Source organism: Oncorhynchus masou, chromosome 12 (assembly GCF_036934945.1).
Source record: "Oncorhynchus masou masou isolate Uvic2021 chromosome 12, UVic_Omas_1.1, whole genome shotgun sequence".
NCBI classification, from domain to species: Eukaryota; Metazoa; Chordata; class Actinopteri; order Salmoniformes; family Salmonidae; genus Oncorhynchus; species Oncorhynchus masou.
The window spans coordinates 89,639,588-89,656,894 of record NC_088223.1 but is presented as its reverse complement, the minus strand read 5'-3'; the positions used below and the strand labels follow the sequence as shown (position 1 = coordinate 89,656,894).

General features: G+C 43.9%; 1 protein-coding gene across 2 annotated transcripts; it reads right to left on the bottom strand.

The window, feature by feature from the left end:
• Nucleotides 1-1,684: 1,684 nt before the first annotated feature.
• On the bottom strand, nucleotides 1,685-13,171 carry LOC135551032 (ubiquitin-conjugating enzyme E2 G1-like). 2 transcript variants are annotated; one of them, XM_064982407.1, is made up of 6 exons: nucleotides 12,995-13,171; nucleotides 5,055-5,157; nucleotides 4,604-4,701; nucleotides 3,756-3,934; nucleotides 3,378-3,500; nucleotides 1,685-3,180 (listed from the first exon to the last, which is right to left on the bottom strand). In XM_064982407.1, the coding sequence occupies exons 1-5, from the start codon at nucleotides 13,041-13,043 to the stop codon at nucleotides 3,414-3,416; spliced, it is 516 nt and encodes a 171-aa protein (XP_064838479.1). In that variant the 5' UTR covers nucleotides 13,044-13,171; the 3' UTR covers nucleotides 1,685-3,180; nucleotides 3,378-3,413. The 2 variants fall into 2 exon arrangements, with proteins under 2 accessions (XP_064838479.1, XP_064838480.1); XM_064982408.1 differs by lacking the exon at nucleotides 12,995-13,171 and adding an exon at nucleotides 12,780-12,988.
• Between the last annotated feature and the right edge of the window lie 4,136 nt (nucleotides 13,172-17,307).

The following is a 17,307-nucleotide window of genomic DNA, read 5'->3' as shown; positions in this document are numbered from 1 at the left end:
TTCGACAGGTGTACCAGCGTCTTTCCAAAGTTGCCTTGAAATGTAAGTGGCATCTTTGTCTGATATGCATTGTGAAATAACACACTTGAGAAGTTTCCAAATCTGTATTGACTGCGTACATCTACCTTGCATATTGTTTCAGATCAATTCCACTTGTTCAGATTTATGAGAATGCATGCATTAGGTAATTGTGTTTAGCTATACCTACATGTTATTATGAATGAACTTCATAATCATTTGTGGTTGAAAAGCGTGAGACATTTGCTGGGCATAAGGTTAAGTGGTACTTGCATTGTCAAGACTGGAGCCTGTTCTTGGCACAGATCCCCGAAACCTGCTTTTCTGAGATCTCTGCCTGGCCAGCAGTTCATGTGGGGAAAGGGAATAAGTCTGTGGCAATCACAACACCTCACATTGTGTGAAAGTGATACTTGGCTTTCTTCTGAATATGAGAAACTACTAACACACACACTATTCCCACATTTGTGCCAAGTGACAGTATTCAATTGTTAATTGTTAATGATATCAATGAGTCACGGATACATGCTAAATCTAGCTTAATGTGTTGTGCGACAACTGCATGATACACTATGTATACAAAAGTATGTAAACACCCCTTCAAATTAGTGGATTCGGCTATTTCAGCCACACTTGTTGCTGACAGGTGTATAAAATTGAGCCCACCGCCATGCAATCTCCATGGACAAACAATGACAGAAGAATGGCTTAACTGAAGAGCTGTGACTTTCAACGTGGCGCCATCATAGTCAGTTCGTCAATTTTTGCCCTGGTCAACTGTAAGTGCTGTTATGGTGAAGTGGAAACGTCTAGGAGCAACAACGGCTCAGTTGCGAAGTGGTAGACCACACAAGCTCACAGAACTGGACCGCCGAATGCTGAGGCTTGTAAAAATCATCTGTCCTCGGTTACAAAACTCACTACATTGGAGGCAATGTCAGCACAAGAACTGTTAATATGGAGCTCTATCAATTGGCCGAGCAGCCACACACAAGCCTAAAATCACCATGTGCAATGCCAAGCGTCGGCTGGAGTGGTGTAAAGCTTGCCACCATTGGACTCTGGAACAGTAGAAACGCGTTCTCTGGAGTGACGAATCAGACTTCACCATCTGGCAGTCCTACAAACAAATCTGGGTTTGGCAGATGCCAGGAAAACACTACCTACCCGAATGCATAGTGACAACTGTAAAGTTTGGTGGAGGAGGAATAATGGTTTGGCTTGGCCCCTTAGTTCAAGTGAAGGAAAATCTTAACATTCTAAACGATTCTGTGCTTCCAACTTTGTGGCAACAGTTTGGAGAAGGTCCTTTTCCTATTTAAGCATAACAATGCCCCCCCCCCATCAACAAAGCGAGGTCCATACAGAAATGGTTTGTCGAGATTGATGTAGAAGAACTTGACTGGCCTACAGAGTCCTGACCTCAACCCCATTGAACACATTTGGGATGAATTGGAGTTTCTGAATGCGAGGCAGGCCTAATCGCCCAACATCAGCGCACAACTTCATTAATGCTCTAGTGGCTGAACGGAAGCAAGTCCTCGAAGGACCAAGTTTGGGATATCCTGACCTAGGGGATCAGACACCACATGATACAAATGAGAACATGCTATGAAGTAAGATCATGTGTGTAACAAAGAAGTACATGTCTGGTAATATAACAAAACATTGTACACATCATTTTCATTAAAAGAAAACACCCCAACAATTATTGGAGGGGGAATCATATTTTAGAAGAACTCACTACACAAGGTGACAATTTTCATAACATGAAAAATATACATCAGAATTTTGTCTTTGTACATTAGGCAAGTAAACTGCAATAGTCCATCAGAGCCAGAATAAAATCAAACACCAGGAGAAAAATCGAGGATCAGGGGGGGAAGAGGAAGGGAAAATAAAACATGGCACAAACATACATTTGAAATGAAAACCCAGACACTACTACCAGCATGGAAACCTAATGTTAAAGCATGCATAACAAATCCTACCTATGACACCACACAAAGGAAATCAAGCGTTGTAAATTCATCTGTTTCATCAAGGTGACTCTAAGAGAAATAGCTCCCCTAAATCTCACCAGAATATTAAAACAAATATAAGACCGTACACCACCCATCTGGGGAAGGTTATTGCTACAACAAAACGGTTACCAATATGTTTGATTATACATTGTACTGGTGTGAAGGGTTATAAAATAACACTTAAGCGGTTAACAATTTCTCTAACTTCTCCAAAACTAACTCTGGTTCAATACAGGGTGCAATTGCCAAGCAATTTAATAGGAGGCACTTTTGAAAAATGTATAATTAAAAACCTAACTACGAGCTCAATTTGTGAATGCATGACTTGTAATGGCTATGTCCATCTCCAAAGAAACACACCTGAAATTGACATATGAGGTATGTGATCAATTCGGGGTACATGTGCACCACGGTAGGGGAAGTTCCTAATGGTGTTAAAAAGCCAAAATAAAGACTTGCCTCTATAAACTTATTCATATTTTAAAATGGTGACTTACAGCAAATTTTCCTGAAGTGCTAAGGGTGAAGGAACCTAACATGACAAGCATGCTACAGCATGTGTCTATTATAGTGCACCCTCTGCCATAAATGCCATTTTGGCCCGATATTCCGGTCATTCTAGAACCGAACTCCGCTGTTCTCCAATAGTGGGATTCCACAACAGCGTCGCATTCTTACCATTCTGCCTTCTTCAAGGCTTCCTGTCCATCAAAGCAACCTGTAACATACCTACACTAATACACACTAGAGTGGATGTTGAACGGGGAAGAGGACTAAAAACTTCAATAACTCACAGGGCTCAAATTCTACCTACAGAAGCACTACTTATTTGGTACTGTGTGTCTTGCTGGATGGGTAGGAACAGTTTATATATTATCCAGTTTTAAGTCTGTGCTATATACAGATCTTTACAATCTCTTCCTGAAAAGTTCATAGACTTCAAAAAATGCGTTTATTCATCTTCTGTTTTGTTGTTTTCGAGTTGGCACTTGTGTGGCAGTTTTCGGTCAGCATGTGGCAACAGCTGTTAAGTTCTATGGCAGCCAGATGGTTTCTGCCAAATGCAATGAAGACGAGCCTGGCAATCGGGTAGTAGAGTGCAGGAAAACAGTGCCATGTTGTTTCTCAAATTGGAGACCTGTGGAAGACAAGAACTTGCAACTTATTGATATACTGTAATACACTTCCAGTAGAGTGTCTTTAGAAAATGCAACAGGTATGAACAAAGTGTGAACAGTTGGATAAGTGACTCAGAGATGCAGTAATAATCGCATTGGGACATCTTCAAAACTACAAGACATGACTTGTGAAAGACCAAAAGTCCACTATTCTTACCCTGAAAAAGTGAAGCTAGATGCAGCTTGATAAAATTCACTCAAAGGCAGTCTCTTGGCTCTTTCTTACACAACGGGCCACTTTTCTTTTGAATTCCCCATGTCGGTCTTCCCTCCACTCTTTCTGCAGGGGGAATCAAAGGTGCAAAAACATTTAAGTTCAAAGATGATGACAGTTCTGCTCTCCACAAAAATATGTTAGAGAACCTGCAACATTCAGAATATATTCAGAATTATGTGCACTAAAGAGACAGAATCTAAAAATCCCCATTTACTCCTTTTGTACCAAACAACAATCCACTGATTGTCTATGTATAAAGAACTAATCCGTGTGAGCTTAGACCAGTGATTTGGCCCCTCGGGTGAAAATGAGACTCACTGCAGCGTCGACATTGGCAGGCGAGTCTCCGTTCGGGTCCGCCAACATAGAGATAACACTAATCATGATGGTTTCCACTGTGTGGATGGGCAGCCAGCGCTCCTCAGGCTTCTCATAGCCATACTTATCCTCACCAGGCTCGTGTAAAATAGATATACATACGTCTCCGTTCTTGTCAACTGCAAACAGCACAAGAGACATGAAATTAGACTTGTGTTCTATTGAAACCTTTCATGTAAACATCTATCTATATATATATATATAATTTTTTTTTTCCATACTGAATAGGTATTCAATTCAGATCGATGAACCCAAATATCAAGTTAAATGCCATAATCTGGCTACACAGGTGGAAAAAGGGGGGGAATAAATAAATGTGACACTGGATTGTTTGTTGTCATGACTGATAATGGCCCATTCATTCAGTGTCTGACATCATTAGCAACATGATCATTGAATAGGTAAGAAAAGCACCACTTATTTTTAAAATTAGGAATCCAATGTGCCACTTGTTTTATCTGTGTTTACGTGACTAATGCTACTACTTTTTGGAAAATGTGTTGTACACTTATGTATATGTATACGTATATATATATACATACACATATACGTACATAACAGTACAGTACAGTACAGTAATACAGTCATACATACATATGTGTGTGTGTGTAAACAAGGATTTTGGTGAATTCCATAAAAATCTTTACTTTAATGAGAAACACAACTGATCCTCCAGAGGGATAGCTGACATTTCACAAACAGTAAAACAGACCCCCCCCCCAAAAAAAGGTACTAACACTGAGGAGAAAATAAACAAAAAACAGCCAGTACAATTGACCCATACTTACCATTAGGGTGCCATATATCTGTGATGAATGTCATTTTAGGTGGCCTGAGAGGGTAGTCTTTGGGAAACGTGAGGTGTGCTTTGAACACACCACCTTCACTGTGAACATGAAGGCAGAGAGAAATGCCTGTCGTTATGGTCAAATAGCAGGGGGTTGGTAAGATCAAGACATTTTGACAGACAACTGCTGTACATGACGTATACATTAGTGGTGCTCGGGTTGACTCATAACCCGCAGTCCCCATGGTCATGGGGAGTTAGGTCTATCGCATTTTCTCCCTGGTCCCTAAACGTCTTTGCTTCGAGACTGAAGCAGAGAAAACAGATGGGTTGTTAGCGATAGCTGAACCGCGCACCGCTAAAATACATACCCACATACAAATACTCCCCAGCTGACTCATCAACCCATCCACACAGCAAACTCAAGAGTGGAACTGGGCTGGCAGACTTACTAGCATGTGTCTGGTGGGCCGATGATTAAGACTTCCCATCTGTAGAGGTCGTTATCGTCTATCAAACCTGCTGAGAATCCCTCCACTGGGTTCTTATTGAGCTCTGGGAAATAAAGAGAAAACATTCTAACAGTTTTTTTTCCATCCGAAAAACACACAAAAAATATAGTAGTGTCTCTACGGTGATGTTTGACAGTGCTGTTCTACGGTGCTGTTCTACGGTGATGTTTGACAGTGCTGTTCTACGGTGCTGTTTGACAGTGCTGTTCTACGGTGCTGTTCTACGGTGATGTTTGACGGTGCTGTTCTACGGTGATGTTTGACGGTGCTGTTCTACGGTGATGTTTGACAGTGCTGTTCTACGGTGATGTTTGACGGTGCTGTTCTACGGTGATGTTTGACGGTGCTGTTCTACGGTGATGTTTGATGTTCGGTGATGTTCTGCTGTTCGGTGATGTTTGACGGTGCTGTTCTACGGTGATGTTTGACGGTGCTGTTCTACGGTGATGTTTGACGGTGCTGTTCTACGGTGATGTTTGACGGTGCTGTTCTACGGTGATGTTTGACAGTGCTGTTCTACGGTGATGTTTGACAGTGCTGTTCTACGGTGATGTTTGACGGTGCTGTTCTACGGTGCTGTTCTACGGTGATGTTTGACGGTGCTGTTCTACGGTGATGTTTGACGGTGCTGTTCTACGGTGATGTTTGACGGTGCTGTTCTACGGTGATGTTTGACGGTGCTGTTCTACGGTGATGTTTGACGGTGCTGTTCTACGGTGCTGTTCTACGGTGCTGTTTGACGGTGCTGTTCTACGGTGATGTTTGACGGTGCTGTTCTACGGTGATGTTTGACAGTGCTGTTCTACGGTGATGTTTGACAGTGCTGTTCTACGGTGATGTTTGACAGTGCTGTTCTACGGTGATGTTTGACAGTGCTGTTCTACGGTGATGTTTGACAGTGCTGTTCTACGGTGATGTTTGACAGTGCTGTTCTACGGTGATGTTTGACAGTGCTGTTCTACGGTGATGTTTGACAGTGCTGTTCTACAGTGATGTTTGACAGTGCTGTTCAGGTGATGTTTGACAGTGCTGTTCTACGGTGATGTTTGACAGTGCTGTTCTACGGTGATGTTTGACAGTGCTGTTCTACGGTGATGTTTGACAGTGCTGTTCTACGGTGATGTTTGACAGTGCTGTTCTACGGTGATGTTTGACAGTGCTGTTCTACGGTGATGTTTGACAGTGCTGTTCTACGGTGATGTTTGACAGTGCTGTTCTACGGTGATGTTTGACAGTGCTGTTCTACGGTGATGTTTGACAGTGCTGATTGACAGTGCTGTTCTACAGTGCTGTTCTACGGTGATGTTTGACAGTGCTGTTCTACGGTGATGTTTGACAGTGCTGTTCTATGGTGATGTTTGACAGTGCTGTTCTACAGTGCTGTTCTACGGTGATGTTTGACAGTGCTGTTCTACGGTGATGTTTGACAGTGCTGTTCTACGGTGCTGTTTGACTTTTGAACTCTATCCAGTCAATAAAGTGAGACATCAATCTCACTAATTAGTATGTGGAAAATGCTGAAGTCAGCCTTCTCAGACTGAAAATGTTCCTCTGTGAACATAAATCGTTTATTCCACAAATCATCCTTATCCCTAAAACTTCAAATAAAAAGTGATATCCCTATAAAGTGCCCATTATACCAAATAAACAGCTTCCTAAGTAGCAGTTTAAACTGAACTCAGAAGTTCACTGTGGTTTAGATGTGCTGTTGCCGTGGCAGCCAGTCTCCTGCTGTGCTGAAACACCAGCACAGTCAAACAACTGTACCCATCTGTCACACCCTGGGCTCTGGTCCTAAAAGAATCAACTTGGTATGTGGATTTCAACCATTTCATTTCCTCACGAAACAACCATCTCAACAGTGAAGTCAACCTATAGAGGGCATATTAAAATTTTTCCAATAACGCACCTCTTATTGTGTAAATAAGTAGTCAAGCATTCTAAATACAGCAATTATTCATAAACGCTAACTTGATCAGGGCTTGCTCAGCTCCACCTTCACCTCAAAGCACAGAGTAGTAAACAGTGACTATTGCTGTTACTGGGGGGGTGAGCGACTATTACTACGACTGCTGTTACTGTGGGTGGAGCGACTATTACTACGACTGCTGTTACTGGGGGGGTGAGCGACTATTACTACGACTGCTGTTACTGGGGGTGGAGCGACTATTACTACGACTGCTGTTACTGGGGGTGGAGCGACTATTACTACGACTGCTGTTACTGGGGGTGAGCGACTATTACTACGACTGCTGTTACTGGGGGGGGTGAGCGACTATTACTACGACTGCTGTTACTGGGGGGTGAGCGATGACAGTGCTGTTACTGGGGTGGAGCGACTATTACTACGACTGCTGTTACTGTGGGTGGTGGAGCGACTATTACTACGACTGCTGTTACTGGGGGGTGAGTTATTACTACTGTTACTGGGGTGAGCGACTATTACTACGACTGCTGTTACTGGGGGTGGAGCGTATTACTACGACTGCTGTTACTGGGGGGTGAGCGACTATTACTACGACTGCTGTTACTGGGGGGTGAGCGAATTACTACGACTGCTGTTACTGGGGGTGGAGCGACTATTACTACGATGCTGTTACTGGGGGTGGAGCGACTATTACTCGACTGCTGTTACTGGGGGGGGTGAACTATTACTACGACTGCTGTTACTGGGGGTGAGCGACTATTACTACGACTGCTGTTACTGGGGGGTGAGCGAATATTACTACGACTGCTGTTACTGGGGGTGAGCGACTATTACTACGACTGCTGTTACTGGGGGTGAGCGACTATTACTAACTGCTGTTACTGGGGGTGAGCGACTATTACTACGACTGCTGTTACTGGGGTGGAGCGACTATTACTACGACTGCTGTTACTGGGGGGAGCGACTATTACTACGACTGCTGTTACTGGGGGGAGCACAGTCAATTACTGTGGGTGGAGCGACTGCTGCTGTTACTGGGGGTGAGCGACTATTACTACGACTGCTGTTACTGGGGGGTGAGCGACTATTACTACGATCTGTTACTGGGGGGTGAAGTCAACCTTACTACGAGGGTTACTGGGGGTGGAGCGACTATTACTACGACTGCTGTTACTGGGGGTGGAGTCTGTTACTAAAGCAATTATTACTACGACTGCTGTTACTGGGGGGTGGAGCGACTATTACTACGACTGCTGTTACTGGGGGGTGAGCGAACATTACTACGACTGCTGTTACTGGGGGGGGTGAGCGACTATTACTACGACTGCTGTTACTGGGGGGTGAGCGACTATTACTACGACTGCTGTTACTGGGGGTGAGCGACTATTACTACGACTGCTGTTACTGGGGGTGAGCGACTATTACTACGACTGCTGTTACTGGGGTGGAGCGACTATTACTACGACTGCTGTTACTGGGGGTGGAGCGACTATTACTACGACTGCTGTTACTGGGGGGAGCGACTATTACTACGACTGCTGTTACTGGGGGTGGAGCGACTATTACTACGACTGCTGTTACTGGGGGGTGAGCGACTATTACTACGACTGCTGTTACTGGGGGTGGAGCGACTATTACTACGACTGCTGTTACTGGGGGTGAGCGACTATTACTACGACTGCTGTTACTGGGGGGTGAGCGACTATTACGACTATTACTGGGGGGTGAGCGACTATTACGACTGCTGTTACTGGGGGGTGAGCGACTATTACTACGACTGCTGTTACTGGGGGTGAGCGATTACTACGACTGCTGTTACTGGGGGGTGAGCGACTATTACTACGACTGCTGTTACTGGGGGTGAGCGACTATTACTACGACTGCTGTTACTGGGGGTGGCGACTATTACTACGACTGCTGTTACTGGGGGTGAGCGACTATTACTACGACTGCTGTTACTGGGGGTGGCGACTATTACTACGACTGCTGTTACTGGGGGTGGAGCGACTATTACTACGACTGCTGTTACTGGGGGGAGCGACTATTACTACGACTGCTGTTACTGTGGGTGGAGCTATTACTACGACTGCTGTTACTGGGGGTGAGCGACTATTACTACGACTGCTGTTACTGGGGGTGGAGCGACTATTACTACGACTGCTGTTACTGGGGGTGGAGCGACTATTACTACGACTGCTGTTACTGGGGGTGGAGCGACTATTACTACGACTGCTGTTACTGGGGGGTGAGCGACTATTACTACGACTGCTGTTACTGGGGGGGGGTGAGCGACTATTACTGCGACTGCTGTTACTGGGGGTGAGTGACTATGACTATTAATAGGGGTGAGCGAGGAGTCAAAGGAAAACTGATGTAGTACCAATGATGTGTATAAACCCTGGACTGACAGGGGGCGCTGTATTGAAGCCAAAAGGGTAGCCATCTTGGCACTCAATTTAAAAAATATATTTATGAAGCTCTAGTAATGCATTTATTAACGTCTACACTAGTTTTTGCAACGTTTATTCTGACACCACACTGCATACTTTAAAACTACAATATGTGAGCTAAATATAAAAATATATAAAAACATTTCTTTAAAGCATTTTATTTTGAGAGTAGTAATGTTACTGCCCCCACCACAATAGAAAATATGTGATTGTTTCCGTGAAACATTTAATTGAAATACTGTAAAACTCCATTTCTAGAGGACTGCTATCCTACTAAGGCGTACCAATATGGCCGACTGGTGGCTTCAAAGCCAATCACTGGCCAATACATAGCATCAGCAATCCAGGGTTTATATCCAGTACTAGTCAAAAGTTTGGAAACACCTACTCATTCAAGGGTTTATCTTAATTTTTACTATTTTCAACATTGTAGAATAATAGTGAAGACGTCAAAACTATGAAATAACAGATATGGAATCATGTAGTAACTCAAAAAAAGTGTTATACAAAATGTATTTTATATTTGAGATTCTTCAAAATAGCCACCCTTTGCCTTCATGACAGCTTTGCACACTCTTGGCATTCTCTCGACCAGCTTCATGAGGTAGTCACCTGGAAAGCATTTCAATTAACAGGTGCCCCTTGTTAATTTGTGGAATTTCTTTCCTTCTTAATGAGTTTGAGCCAATCAGTTGTGTTGTGACAAGGTAGGGGTGGTATACAGAAGATGGCCCTATTTGGTAACAGACCAAGTCCATATTATGGCAAGAACAGCTCAAATAAGAGAAACAACAGTCCATCATTACTTTAAGACATGAAGGTCAGTCAATGCGAAACATTAAAGAACTTTTAAAGTTTCTTCAAGTGAAGTCACAAAAACCATCAAGCGCTGTGATGACACTGACTCTAATGAGGACCGCCACAGGAAAGGAATACACCTCAGATTGCAGCCCAAATAAATGCTTCAGAGTTCAAGTAAGACACATCAACTGTTCAGAGGAGACTGTGTGAATCTGGCCTTCATGGTCAAATTGCTACAACAACAAAAAAAACTACTAAAAGGACAATAAAAACGAGCCAAGAAACACAAGCAATGGACATTAGAACCGTGGAAATCTGTCCAAATTAGAAAGATTTGGTTCCAACCAACGTGTCTTTGTGAGTCGCAGAGTAGCTGAACGGATGATCTCCACATGTGTGGTTCCCACCATGAGACATGAAGGAGGAGGTGTGATGGTGCTTTGCTGGTGACACTGTCTGTGATTTATTTAGAATTCAAGGCACACTTAACCAGCATGGCTACTACAGCATTCTGCAGTCATACACCATCTCATCTGGTGTGTGCTTAGTGGGACAATCATTTGTTTTTTTAACAGGACAATGACCCAACACATCTGCAGGCTGTGTAAGGGCTATTTGCCCAAGAAGGAGAGTGATAGAGTGCTGCATCTGGCCTCCGCAATCACCCGATCTCAATCCAATTGAGATGGTGTGGGATGAGTTGGACCACAGAGTGAAGGAAAAGCAGTCAACAAGTGCTCAGCACATGTGGGAACTCCTTAAAACTGTTGGAAAAGCATTCCTTGTGAAGCTGGTTGAGAGAATGCCAAGAGTGTGCAAAGCTGTCATCAAGGCAAAGGGTGGCTACTTTGAAGAACCTCAAATATACATAGTTTGATTTAACACTTTTTGGGGGTTACTACATGATTCAATGTGTTAATTCATTGTCTTTATGTCTTTATTTTTACATTGTAGAAAAGTCTAAAATAAAACCTTTGAATGAGTAGTTGTGTTCAAACTTTTGACTGGTAGTGTACGTTATGAAGTAGTACATCCCCTTTGAACAGCAACCCTGGCGATCATGTTTAGGGCCAGCGAAGGCCACTGGAACACAGCCACATGGGGCTTCAGATTGATCTGTTCTCAGCTGAGAAGCTTTGGCAAGGTGCAGCAATAGCCAAGTAAAACACAACGATAAAGTGTAACTCAGACTACATCGAGTCACTGTCAGTCGCTACGAGGAAACAGCCGGTGGTTGTATTTTACGAACGTTTTAATGAAAAGTATGGATTACAGCAAACAAATTAAGGCACGCCGCTACGGAGTTTCAACAGATGTACACGGTAAGGGTTTAGATTTCGACCTTCGGCGACTCGATGTAGTCGGAGATAGTCCACACACACGTCTCCGCTCAACTTTGTTGAAGTCAAGTACATCGTGGAGTTTAATTGTAATTGGCGAGAAGCAGCAGTATGTTTATGCATGTCTGTCTAGCTTTTACATGTGTATGAAAAAGGAAATAAAATAGCATAGTGAAATCATGGGCTATTATACACTTTCTATATCCCCCTTAACATAAAACATTTTTGAACAATATAAACATGATATCTATCACTGAATAGGTAATTGAAGTTTGACAGACACAGCCATATTAGGCTAGCTAGGTACATTTCTGAATGTACACCAGTCACCTCGGTTATTTGCGGTAGCTGGCGAGCTACGCATTGCCGTCAATCCAGGAAATCGGTGGCGTGCAGGGATTATGCCATGCCTAGTTAACCAGACACTATGCTGCCCTTTACTGTCAAGAGACAATTTGTTCTGCATGGAGGGGAAAACACATATATAACGGGTGGTTCAGTAAAACTCCTGCACGGCCCTTAATTTAAAAATCAAGCTGCCACCTGTCCAATGACCACCGACTGATAGTTGACGTGTGTCTAACGTTGAGTTAGAAATCGACATCACGTTCAAAACAAAGGGGTGGGATATTACACACGTTACGTTTAGCTTGCTATCTAGTTAGCTTAGCTAAAGTTGAACCATGTAAAACGTGAACGTTACCCCCAAACATACGTGGATGGATGGCTGGCCACCGAACGACTAAATATTACCCCAAACTTGGTGGAAAGATAGAAAATAGTGTAGCGATGTTAGTTAAATTACTGCCAACTGTAACGTTAGTTCGCTGCCACTGGTTAGCTAACGTGAGATGATTTAGTTTAACGTTGACACAACAAGGGAGGGGGTTTAAAGACCACATTTTATGACTCGCTATATTCAACTATCAAAATGAAGTAAGCCAAGATGTGACATTTCACACCATATACACGATAGTAGTTTGATTAAAAGTAAAAGCCGAAACAAAGATTTTACGTGGGCCAAATGAGATGGATTAAGCTAACGTTAGCTAGCTTAGCAACCCGACCAGCGGAAAAAAATAAACCGTTTACAACTAAGTATAACGTTTTAAATGAGTTGACGTTAGCCACCAGTTTTATAAATTACCTGCCAGCTGTCTCCTGAGTAATAGTGCTGCCTGAGGCTCCGTCATGTTTGTTTGTTTTAACAACTTGGATTACAAAATGACAAATGTTAATATTGCTTGGTGAGAGAATTAGCTAGCTATCTATTTTCAATAAATAACGACAGCGCCGGTGCAGTTCTTCTTCTTCGGTATAACAGCAGTCCGTAAACAAACGTTAGCGGTGCATGCCACAAACCTACTGTGCTGGAGTGTGTGATTAATCCCGGTCTACAATTCTTCTTCATCTTCTTTGATGAGGTTTAACGGCGGTTGGCATCCAATACATGTTACGTTAGCGCCACATACTAGACTGGAGTATAACTCCCTTACACTTTGCTTGAAAATAATAATAATTTATAAATCCTCCTACTTAATTTAGTACGTCTAAAAAAAAATAAAAAAATAAAGAGCCCTACTAACTTCTAATAGACCCTCCCCGTCCCAGAAAGAAAAATACAACCCCGTCCAACCTCAATGATCCTACACTTTCCCTCTCTTCAACATACTGTAATGATAGAATACTTACAACAATATAGCAACACATGCTCCACCGTTTCATCGACCATACACTCCAGACACAAACCACTCACGTGCTGCCAATCAGATGTAATGACGAGTTCAATGAACAATGTCCTAAACGCAATCGAGCAAACAACACCTCTTCCTTCCTAATCTGACTTTTCAATCTTTGTCCATCCACCTTTCTTTGTGAAGCATATAAATGCCGGCCCTTGGGCTCAGAGTCCCATCTCTTCTGCCACACATCAATCAAAATGGCTCTGATCTTACATTTGTCCTCACCTCTGCTCAGTGGAACATTAATTATCAATTATATCTTGTTTCAAAGCTCTTTTAGCTAACTGGTCTACAATTTCATTCCCTTCCACACCCGAATGTGCTGGGACCCAACAGAATCTCAATAATACACATATTCTCTCAATTCCCCATAATTACATTAATACCTCCAACAGTAGGTCACTCCTATTAGATTTAGCAGATGATAAACTATTTAATACAGACAGAGAATCTGAGCAAACTATAATTCTAACAGGCTGTACGTCCTCCACCCACTGGAGGGCAACTACTACGGCCAACTGTTTAACTGAGTATACCGACAGTTCATCTGTTAATCTTCTGCACATCAAATTCAGGAATGTAAACGCCTGCTCCTGTGCGCCCACTGTCTGGGTCCTTGGATCCATCTGGGCCTTTGGATCCATCTGGAGCCTTTGGATCCATCTGGGGCCTTTGGATCCATCTGGGGCCTTTGGATCCATCTGAGGCCTTTGGATCCATCTGGGGCCTTTGGATCCATCTGAGGCCTTTGGATCCATCTGGGGCCTTTGGATCCATCTGGGGCCTTTGGATCCATCTGGGGCCTTTGGATCCATCTGAGGCCTTTGGATCCATCTGGGGCCTTTGGATCCATCTGGGGCCTTTGGATCCATCTGGGGCCTTTGGATCCATCTGGGGCCTTTGGATCCATCTGGGGCCTTTGGATCCATCTGGGGCCTTTGGATCCATCTGGGGCCTTTGGATCCATCTGGGGCCTTTGGATCCATCTGGGGCCTTTGGATCCATCTGGGGCCTTTGGATCCATCTGTGAAAAGCTGTAAAAAAGCATAACTCTACCAATGTAATAGTCAACCAGTTTTCCTATATCAGTGGCTTCGGACCACTCTTTATTTTTCTCTACCAAGGTTAGATGGACGACAGGATCTGGGAGTGACCATGGAGGAACATCCCCTATCACCACAGAAGGGCCAACCTCCAACTCCCCCAAACCACTCTCATAAGCAAGCTTTCCAACTGTCCAACCAAAACCACTGCCTTGTCTACTAGTATATTCCAACAGTCATCTAGAACAGTAGCAGTGGGATGCTCAACCTCACAGCATTCGACCTAACACTATAAGCAAATGACAATTTTGTTGTGCCTTATTTTCCATCTAGGGACTGAATATACTCTCCTGCAACCCGCCTCACCCAATGTGGTACGGATCAGTTAGCCAATGCTAGCAGTCTTCACTGTTAACTCGGACAACACTCAGCTCGGTCAATACCTGCCAGTCTGCACAGCGCAATATCAACTCAGAGCATATCGGACTGCTTTTTCTCTACCACATCTCCGGATTCCTACCACAAGCTCTGAACCTTTACCACGGATCGTCGCAGCTAGCGAGCTGCAATCCAAATGGCTGACGCCTCTGTCCCGAAGCAAGCATCAGTTAAGCTAGAGCTAGCCTCGAGCTAGGCCCATCTCCCGGCTTGCCGAAGAGGTCCACCAGCTAATTCTCAGACAGAGTTCAGTGTGTCAAATCGGAGGGCCGGTTGTCCGGACCTCTGGCAGTCTCGTTGGGGGTGCCACAGGGTTCAATTCTCGGGCCGACTCTTTTCTCTGTATATATCAATGATGTCGCTCTTGCTGCTGGTGATTCTCTGATCCACCTCTACGCAGATGACACCATTCTGTATACATCTGGCCCTTCTTTGGACACTGTGTTAACAAATCCCCAAACTAACTTCAATGCCATACAACACTGCCTCCGTGGCCTCCAACTGCTTTTAAATGCTAGTGATTGCTGCCTGCACCCACCCGCCTGACTAGCATCACTACTCTGGACGGTTCTGAGTTAGAATATGTGGACAACTGTAAATGCCTAGGTGTCTGGCTAGACTGTAAACTCTCTTTCCTTACTCACATTAAGCATCTCCAATCCAAAATTATATCTAGAATCGGCTTCCTATTTCGCAACAAAGCCTCCTTCAGTCATGCCGCCAAACATACCCTCGTAAAACTGACTATCCTACCGATCCTTGACTTCGGTGATGTCATTTACAAAATAGCCTCCAACACTCTACTCAGATTACATCCAGTTTGCTATCACAGTGCCATCCATTTTGTCACCAAAGCCCCACATAGTACCCACCACTGCGACCTGTATGCTCTCGTTGGCTGGTCCTCGTGGAACAGTATAGCTTCCGTCCCTCTCCTCGCCCCTACCTGGGCTCGAACCATGGACCCTCTGCACACATCAACAACTGACACCCACGAAGCATCGTTACCCATCGCTCATCAAAAGCCGCGGCCCTTGCAGAGCAAGGGGGACAACTACTTCAAGGTCTCAGAACGAGTGACGTCACCGATTGAAAAGTTATTAGCGCGCACCACCGCTAACTAGCTAGCCATTTCACATCGGTTACACTCACCCCCCTTTTGACCTCCTCCTTTTCCACAGCAACCAGTAATCCGGGTCAACAGCATCAATGGAACAGTATAGCTTCCATCCCTCTCCTCGCCCCTACCTGGGCTCGAACCAGGGACCCTCTGCACACATTGACAAATGCCACCCTCGAAGCATCATTACCCATCGCGCCACAAAAGCCACAGCCCTTGCAGGGCAAGGGGAACAACTACTTCAAGGTCTCAGAGCGAGTGATGTAACCACTTTAAACGCTATTAGCGCGCACCACCGCTAACTAGCTAGCCATTTCACATCGGTTACACTCGCTACATATTCGTCGCCAAACCCACTGGCTCCAGGTCATCTATAAATCTTTGCTGGGTAAAGCCCCGCCTTATCTCAGCTCACTGGTCACCATAGCAGCACGCGCTCCAGCAGGTGTATTTCACTGTTCATCCCCAAAGCCAACACTTACTTTGGCCGCCTTTCCTTCCAGTTCGCTGCTGCCATTGACTGGAACAAATTGCAAAAATCACTGAAGCTGTAGACTTATATCTCCCTCTCTAACTTTAAGCATCAGCTGTCAGAGCAGCTTACTGATCACTGTACCTGTACACAGCCAATCTGTAAATAGCCCACCCAACTACCTCTTCCCCATATTGTTATTTATCTTCTTGCTATTTTGCACCCCAGTATCTCTACTTGCACATCATCATCTGCACATCTATCACTTCAGTGTTAATTCTAAATTGTAATTATTTGACCTCCGTGGCCTATTTCTTGCCTTACCTCCCTAATCTTCTACATTTACACACACTGTACATATTTTTCTATTGTGTTATTGACTGTACGTTTGTTTATGTGTGACTCTGTGTTGTTGTTTTTGCCACACTGCTTTGCTTTATCTTGGCCAGGTCGCAATTGTAAATGAGAACTTGTTCTCAAGTGGCCTACCTGGTTAAATAAAGGTGAAATAAAATTACAAATTAAAAAAAATATCCAAAGGCATCGCACCTGCCTCCACTAGTAGGCACATACAGACATTGATTTAAATGCATCAACATATATCCTTAAAGCTATATACTGGATTTTGTCCAGCCTGTGAAGCCATTTCTTCGCCGCTTGTTCCATGAACTAAACACCCGTCATAAATTGTCGTCCTGATCAGAGCTCTTTAAATATCCACCCACGACGGTCTATCATCACCCCGTTTATAACCAGAGACAAAGCACATAAGATTCACCACCTTCTTACACTATGATTGAACTTTTCGGTAATATTACAGGTAATATTACTGCGTGTTTCCAACCACAAGGTATAACCCC

Excerpts from the sequence above, each read along its gene's own strand:
- LOC135551032 (XM_064982407.1), bottom strand. The coding sequence starts at position 13,043 with ATGAAGAAGAATTGTAGACCGGGATTAATCACACACTCCAGCACAGTA. Across the intron at positions 5,158-12,994 it reads CACACACTCCAGCACAGTAG|AGCTCAATAAGAACCCAGTG; the intron begins GTTTGTGGCATG and ends TTTATTTCCCAG. Across the intron at positions 3,501-3,755 it reads CTGCCAATGTCGACGCTGCA|AAAGAGTGGAGGGAAGACCG; the intron begins GTGAGTCTCATT and ends TTCCCCCTGCAG.